Source organism: Galeopterus variegatus, unplaced genomic scaffold (genome assembly GCF_000696425.1).
Source record: "Galeopterus variegatus unplaced genomic scaffold, G_variegatus-3.0.2 Scaffold276, whole genome shotgun sequence".
Taxonomy (NCBI): domain Eukaryota; kingdom Metazoa; phylum Chordata; class Mammalia; order Dermoptera; family Cynocephalidae; genus Galeopterus; species Galeopterus variegatus.
The window spans coordinates 552,598-561,484 of record NW_007726387.1 but is presented as its reverse complement, the minus strand read 5'-3'; the positions used below and the strand labels follow the sequence as shown (position 1 = coordinate 561,484).

Genomic DNA, 8,887 nt, shown 5'->3' with positions numbered 1-8,887 from the left:
TCTGCTTTGCTAGTATTCCCAAAAACCCAGAATCGCCCTGGGGGAACCATAGCCATTGCCCAAATAGTACGTGAGTATGGAAGCCCAGCTCCTCTGCCTCAAGGCCAGATAAACCTTGAGGTGTAACTTATGCTCCAGAGAGCCCAACAGGATCAGGCTGAGGCCAGGATTTCATCTGAAACTGCACAGTTGCTTGGCTTCTTCCCCCTTTTCCTATCCATTTTTCCCCATTCTCTTTTTAAAGCATTTAGTGAGGCAATTAGGATCTGGACTTAATGTGTCTGAGTTTTAGCATAAAAATAATGAAAAAAAGTTTTGTTTTCCATGATTTAAAATTTTACATTATTATAAACCTTTTTATTCACCTTGGGTGTATATTCTTGAAACTTACAACAAGCAATATAAACCATCAATAAAACCAGACCTGGGGAGTCTTTATGTTTTGATCTGAGCAGGATGATAGGAATAAGGAAATGAACAAGAGGACAACAAACAATAAGAAATGACCCAACATTTCACATTCAATCCTAATTTATTTACAGGTGACATATATCTAATTCTATTTTTGACAATGTCTGGCTTTTTGATGAGCATCTTATTGGCTTTTTAGAAGTAAAATAATAATGCAAAACAAGTCGATTAATCCCCTGATGCTGCCCAGCAGAGTCCACATTTCTACAAAATGCTACATGATCATATAATAAAAATGCATCCCCTAACAGGCTCCGATTCCTCTCTTGCTACATCCCTTTTAAGAGTCCAGAATTGCAGAAACAAATCTAGGGATCCATTCTAATAAATGGAACAGATACAAAAGACAATACACTTTGTCCGGCAGTTTCACCAATTTGTTTTTTAATTGTGAAGCTCTTAGCCATGATAGGTGACGGTGTAGATGGTGAAAAGAACACAAGCCTTGAAGTCAGACAGCTCTGGGAATGAATTCTAGTTCTTCTTTATGGCCTTAAGCAAGTGCTTAATCTTCCTGAGTTTGTTTCATTTCCTCGATAAGATTGTAAAGAAATGATGCTGTAAAGAAATGAATGAGATAATACACATCTAGCGGGACAACTGAGATGTTAATCTGTGTCTTGGTCACGCTGCTGTAGGTATTTTTGCCTCATCCATCCAAGGAAAGCCACATTTGCCTCAGGGAGTGGTTAATGGCTTTAATGTTGCAGAGCCAAAATTAGAAGTTGTCTGACACCCAGACACAACCTCCTGTCTGTTAAAAGTTTCCTGAAACCGACAAGGCGGCCCTTCCACAGTGAGCACAGAGCTTCCTTTCCCTCATGATCCAACTGGGAGGCTTCGCATCCATGGGGAGAAAAAAGCTCCTGTCCTCGGCCCTGACAGCTGAGGAGGAGGCTTTGATGTGGACGTTTTCCTTAAAACAGGAATCAGTGACCTTTGAGGATGTGGCTCTGGACTTCACCCAGGAAGAATGGGCCCTGCTGGACACATTCCAGGAAAAGCTATACAGAGATGTGATGCTGGAGAACATCAGCCATCTTGTGTTCATGGTTGATTGAGTTCACCAATGCAGAACCCACAGATACAGAGGGCCAACTATTTACCCAGTGCCTTTAAGTGTCCAGCACCAGTAAAGACATATGACTTTACTTTTATTTGTGTAATGATGGAAGGGGGAGGCTACGTTGGTGGGAAGTGGAGGAGAGCCAAGGCTTCCTACAGAAAAGGATGACTAAACAGGTGGATGGTGGAAGTTAGCTGGCTTAGGAAAAAAGAGGGTGGGGCAGACCTTCCGAGACCTGGCTCTGAGAAATGCAGCCACAGAAGGTACATTTCAGGAGTTAACCTGGGGCTGTGTGTGTGTGGCAAAACCAGCACTCTTTTCATCACAATATTTAGGGTGAAGACCATAAGTTTCGGGCTGTTGGAGGTTAACACAGGCAGAAGGCACATTTCACCAACTTCACTGCATTGCCTAGAACATAGATCCTAATTAAGATTTCAGATGCACAAACTCAATGCATTCCAGAAGATATTCTATATAACACTAGTTGCCTGGGATATTAATAAATATCACTTGATAAATTAAAAAAAAAAAATGCCTGACACCCAGAATACAACCTTCCGTTGCTGGATTGTCCCAGGTGGCAAGAGACATCAAAGGTTGGGAGAAAAAGTAGATCAACACCAGGGAAAGCTATTTGGAGAACAACTTCCTATATTTAGGGCATTTATGGATTTCAAGAGAATCAGAGACTAGGGTTTAGGGTCTCTGATGGTGATGGATGACTTAGCAGCATGCTGCACCTCAGGGGGCAGGAAGGGTTGGCCACTAGATTTCAAGGCTCCCAATTTTATTTTATTATTTATTTATTTATTTTAAAAGATGACCGGTAAGGGGATCTTAACCCTTGACTTGGTGTTGTCAGCACCACACTCTCCGAAGTGAGCGAACCGGCCATCCCTATATGGGATCTGAACCCATGGCCTTGGCGTTATCAGCACCACGCTCTCCCAAGTGAGCCTCAGACCAGCCCCAAGGCTCCCAATTTTAGTATAGATCCCTGAATAAATCTTTGCTCGGAAGTACTGGAATCAACCACCAGCAAAGACAGTACCACCTGTGAACCTAGGAAAGATGAGCTCCAACCCTAGGTTCCATACTTTAGAGGGCTCTGCTCTGGCCTTGCATTGGCTGTGCCCCTTTTTATGGGGCAAAAGTTCTGCAAGGGACATGTCTGCTAGAGCCCTCACCTCGCTGTTCTAGACCATGCTCCACTTAACTGGACCTCAGAATTCACAGCCCAAATGGCCCCAAACTGCTACCAGGTCCTGAGCTAGCCTCTTTTCAGGATTCATCTTCCTGAAGTCATCCATGTCCCTGTGTACTCATGTTCATCTGAAGGACAGATAAAAGGTGGATTTTTGGCAGGGAGGGGGGTTGGTGGGCTGAGCGTGGTTGTGCAAGCCAGACTACACACACACATGCATGCAAGTTCCCTTATTGTGTAGGACAGAGCTATGTGGGAAGAGAAAGAGGGGAGGTGTAAGAAGGAAAAAAACTCCAGAAGTATAGGAAAAACAAACTGCTGTTCTCTATATTCATGCCATTCTCAATACCACACATCTGATGTGAGATATGTGGGATTTTTCCCACACCAAGTAAGTCTCCAGTTCTCTGTGGACACCAATAGAGTTTCCTACAATTTAACTCAATTATTACACTATCTACCAGGAGTTAGTGTAGACCCCACAGGTTTAGGGCTCAGTCCCACAAGACTGCCTCCCACATCAAATTAAATGCCAATCATAAGTCCAGGATGTCACCTGTGCATCTGAAAGACTGGATTGGTTTCCACAACCTCCTTGCTGTGGATTGAATGTCCCCCCAAAACTCATCAAAGCTTGATCCCCATGGTAACAGTGTTAAGAGACTGGGAAATCCAGCTGAAACATGGGGACTTTACGAGGTAATTGACTGTGCCCTTGTGAATGGATTAATCCATTCATGGAGTAATGGGTTAATAATGTAATAGGTTATCAAGGAGTGGTTCTGATGGCCTTTTAAGGAGAGCAAGTGAGCATATTAACTCTCCCGTTTATGCCATGCTTGCCATGTGATATCCTGGTTGCCACAGGACTCTGTAGAGTAGAGAGTTCCTACCACCAAGAAGGACCTCACAAGATGTGTTCCTTGGACCTTGAACTTCCCAGCCTCCAAAATGCTAAGAAATGAATTTCATTTCTGTATAAATTACCCAGTTTCAGTATTCTGTTATAAGCAACAGAAAACAGACTAATACACTCCTCAAGGTTCAATCATTTGCTAGAATTGCTCACAGAACTCAGGCAAGCACTTTACTTACATTTATTCACTTGTAAATGATACAGAACCCAGGAACAGTCAAATAAAAAAGATGTACAGACAAGATGTGTGTGAAGGGGTGCAGAGCTTCCATGCCCTCTCTAGGTGCAAGCTTCCATGCCCTCTCTAGGTGCAAGCTTCCATGCCCTCTCTAGGTGCAAGCTTCCATGCCCTCTCTAGGTGCAAGCTTCCATGCCCTCTCTAGGTGCAAGCTTCCATGCCCTCTCTAGGTGCAAGCTTCCATGCCCTCTCTAGGTGCAAGCTTCCATGCCCTCTCTAGGTGCAAGCTTCCATGCCCTCTCTAGGTGCAAGCTTCCATGCCCTCTCTAGGTGCACCACCCTCCCAGCACCTCCACGTGTTCATCAACCTGGAAGCTCTCTGAGTCCTGTCCTTCCGGGTTTTTACAGAGGCTTCATTACTTAGGCATGATTTATTAAATCATTCACTATTGGCAGTCAACGCAACTTTCAGCCCTCTCCTTGGCCAGAGGCCAGGAGGTAGGGCTGAACGTTCCAACCCTCTAATCACATGGGTTGTTCCTCTGACAACCAGCCCTCATCCTGAAGTTATCCAGGAGCCCACCAAGAGTAGCAGCATTAGAATGAAAGACATTTCTATCACCCAGGAAATTCCAAGGGGGTTAGGAGTTCTGTGCAGGAACAGGAAGAAGATTAAATATGTATCTCTTACTTTAAATCACAGTATCACAGCAGGCCACAGCTGGGGCCAGAGGCCAGCTTTTCTTACACCTCAACATTCAGATGCAGAATTCTAAGAAGTCCCCAAATTCTAAATTTGAACCAGGCCTTCCAGCTTATTATGAAGTTATATTTGTCAAGATAGAATGATAAAACCTATTTAACAGTTTGTCAGCCTGATTTATGACTTTCAAATGTTTAACATATGGCATATGAACCTCCATTTATACTCTTGTCCTGTGCCCTATAAATATTAGGGGTGACCCAGGCAAGAGACCATAGGACTTTGACCATGGAACATCCAGAGTGGTGGCCAGTGTGGTCTAAAGACCAGAGGACCCATCTCAGAATATTCTGGAATGTGTAGCCCCCTGGCAAGGTGCAGACACCACTGATATATCCCCCTCCCTTAAGAGTAAACATGACGAGTCCCAGATTTCTCGTCTCTCTTGACCAATGACCAATGTGGTACAGAGCCAGACTTAACTTCGTTTAAAACAAAATAGGGCAGGGACGTTGGTCTTTCTTGTTCACTGCTTTACCCCTAGCACCTAGAACAGTGCCAATACACTTTTGTTCTAGCTCCCAGAGCCAAAGACCAAATTCGTGTCTGCCACATGTGTAAAGCACCTATTTTTATGCTATTATATATTATGTCAGTGTCAGGTACTTATTTTTGCCAAACCTATAATACCTATTTATATCTAATTTGCCAGACGAGTCTAAAATACCCTGTTTACTTACTAAATTGTTTTAGCAACTGTAGACTGTCTGCTAAGCCCAGACTACTAAGTACCTTGCCTGCCAAGTTCCCTCACTTCCTTACTGACATAAGGAAGTGACTTTCTAACCAGGCAGCATCCAGTTTACAAAATAGAAAGGAGCTCCAATAAGCTAAATAGAGAGGGTGAGTTTCATAAGCAAAAAAAAAAAAAAAGAAAGAAAAAAAAAAGTGTAGGAAAGCAGGAACAAGAAACAAATAGTGAATTGGTCCTTTCAAGATTACTTTCCTTACAGGGACCCAAGCAAAATCTTGTCGGCTTGGTGGGAATTAGCTATCACCTCTCTCTCTTGACTTCTCAGAAGGTCAGATTTTACAAGTAAACAACTTAGGTTTCAGTTTAGTGATGCAGAACTTTAGCATGAGTGACTGCATTTTGGGCCTGCCGTCTTTTCTTTAACTGTTGTCTATCCATTTTCTTTGCTGTGCAGCCTGGCATTGGGATTGGTGACTTATGGCCAGCTGGGCTGCTCTTTTCTCCATGGCTTTGAATTCTTGGAGAAAGCATTGTAAGATTTATCTTACACAGTAAGATTTATTGCATATCAGCCACACTTACGGCTCCTTGATGTTGTGAACCAGAAACCTCCAGAAGCCACTGGGCAGCATGTGCTTTGTCTTCCTGCTGCTACCAGAACCAGTGTTGGGCACCAAGATCTGGCAGTTGAACCTTCTCCACACTGAGTTGTTAATGCTTCTAATTAGAGTCAGTCTGCACACAGACCTTGTTTTCTGGGTGCCCAGCCAATCTATTCTTTCCTACCCCTGTGTATTTTTAACTTTTAATGAGAACTAACCAGGGAAAAAACACAAAAACTATAAATCAACTTCCATTGCAAAAAAAAAAAAAATTAAAATCTTCTGAAACTCTCTATCATAATGGAAATATGTATTTCTAACTAAAGATTACATATGATAATGCTTAGTCTAAATATTCATGGTGAATTCATCGGTTTTGTGGTTAGGTCATTTGGAATTACACAACTATATGGCCTAATGACATAATTATGTTATTAAAAATAAATTAGGACTGTTTTGTCTTTAAGGGATTGGCACAGTGTATCCCCAGTAAATTTTTTTTCTCTAGTTAGTGGCAATATAAACTGAAGTACGGTTGAGCCACCTCTCTGACTCTTAGAAAGTTGATGACAGGAGACAGAAAGGCCTTCACGGCTGATTTCATGTTACAACTTAGACCCAACCCAGCTACCCTTGCATTAATTCACAGGACTTAAAAAGTGAATCCCCAAGGGTATGCTGCAAGAACATTCCTTGCATGAGAGGAGAAATAGAGTTTCTTTGAAAAGTATGCCTGATGGCCCAGATTTAAATATATGCCATAGGATAAAAAATTTTCATTGATCCTCTTATCAATTATCTTGCTACTTGCTTTCACCTTGTTTACTGAACAAGTAAACCACATCCCAACTTGATGTCTTGGTCAGATTATTCAACTTTCAGAGATTCACTTTCCTTATCTGTAAAACAGGAATATAATAGCTCCCAAGGAATTTTTTATAAGGATTAAATGAGATCATAAAGTTTAGCACAGTGACTGATGAATGGTGAGTCCCGACGAACTGTTTATTGCTATAAAATAAGATTAAAAACCCCACTTTCATACAAGTTTGGAATAAAGAATGCAGACCAATCTGAAAACTCCTGAGGAATTAATCACAAGACTAGCAACAGGAAATTTTGCTGGCAAATAATCCATTTATTAATTCCCCCAACGTCTTCTTAGCTTCTTCACCCTTCTAATACTGAAAGTTTTACACACAGTTTTGGAATATGAAATATTTTATCAAAATATACTACTTTACCATATTATGAAGGAACAGTTATTGCTTGCATTTTTTCCCAGTTGTTTACCATTAAACAGATAGCCTACTGGGAGATTTATAAATATATGAAAATAAAAAATCATTTGTATTTTCATCATTTACTTGTACATATTTGTGGGGTACAGTGTGTCATTTCAATATATGCAGATACTACACTTAAAGTAGATAGCATAGTTTTGTACCCATTAGTCTACCACTTCTCACCTCCCCCACCCCTCCCGGCCTCTGGTAACCATTATTTTACTCTCTACTTTTATGAAAACCACTTTTCTTTCCCTTAATATTCCACATATGAGTGAGATCATGTGGTACTTATCTTTCTGTGCCTGACTTACTTCATGTAACATGATGGTTTGCAGTTCCATCCATCTTGCTGCAAATGATAGGCTATCACTCCTTTTTATAGCTGAATAGTATTCCATTACGTATATATACCACAGACTTTTATCTGTTCATCTGTTGATGGGCATTTAGGTTGACTCCATCTCTTGGCTATTGTGAAAAGTGTTGCAATGAACATGGGAGAGAGGGTATCTTTTTGATATGATTTCATTTCCTTTGGGTGTATATACCCAGTAGTGAGATAGTTGGCTTTTATCTGTTCATCTGTTGATGGGCATTTAGGTTGACTCCATCTCTTGGCTATTGTGAAAAGTGTTGCAATGAACATGGGAGAGAAGGTATCTTTTTGATATGATTTCATTTCCTTTGGGTGTATATACCCAGTAGTGAGATAGTTGGATCATAAGGTAGATCTGTTTTTAGTTGTCTGAGGAACCTCCATATTGTTTCCCACAATGGATGTATCAATTTACATTCTCATCGACAATGTAGGAGAGTTCCCTCTTCTCTGCATCTTCACCAGCATTTGTTATTTTCTGTCTTGTTGATAATAGCCATCCTAAATGGGATGAGATAATATCTGATTGTGGTTTTAATTTTCATTTCCCTGATGATGAGTGATTTTGAGCTTTTTTTCATGTGCCTGTTGACCATTTGTATGTCTTCTTTTGAGAAAAGTCTGTTCAGGTCCATTGCCCATTTTTTAATTTGGTTATTTGGTTTTTTGCTGTTGAGTTGTTTGAGTTCCTTATATATTCTGGATATTACCCCCTTGTTTGAGGTGTAGTTTGCAAACACTTTCTCCCATTCTGTAGGTTGTCTCTTCACTTTGTTGATAGTGTCTGTTGCTGTGCAGAAGCTTTTTAGTTTGATGTAGTCCCACTTGTGAATTTTTGCTTCAGTTGCCAGAGGCTTTGTGATCTTGTTCAAAAAAGTACCTCCCGGGGCCGGCCTGGTGGCGCACTGGAGAGTGCGCCGCTTGGGAGCGTGGCGGCGCTCCCACCGAAGGTTCGAATCCCATGTGGAGACTGGTTCCCGCTCGCTGGCTGAGCGTGGTGCGGGCGTGACACCGAGGGTTGCGATCCCGTTGCCAGTCCCCAGTGCAGACGCGACACTGAGGGTTGCGATCCCATTACCAGTCAGTAAAAAAGACAAAAAGGGGGAAAAAAAAAAAAAGTACCTCCCACTCCCATTTGTGTAGCATTTCCCCTGCATTTTCTTCTAGTAGTTTCATAGTCTCAGGTCTCAGGTCTTAAACTTAGGTTTTTAATTCATTTTGAGTTGATTTTTGTGTATGGTGAGAGACTGGGGCCTAGTTTCCATCATCTGCATGTGTTATCCAGTTTCACCAGCACCATTTATTGAAGAGGCTGTCCTTGCCCC

General features: G+C 41.7%; 1 protein-coding gene across 1 annotated transcript in view; it reads left to right on the top strand.

Moving 5' to 3' along the window:
• The first annotated feature begins 1,319 nt into the window (after nt 1-1,319).
• SPPL2A (signal peptide peptidase like 2A) overlaps nt 1,320-8,887 on the top strand; it is a 79,229-nt gene continuing 71,661 nt past the window's right edge. Inside the window, exon 1 of the mRNA XM_008566922.1 lies at nt 1,320-1,523. Coding sequence (XP_008565144.1) covers nt 1,320-1,523 — 204 coding nt within the window. The remainder of the gene's footprint in view (nt 1,524-8,887) is intronic.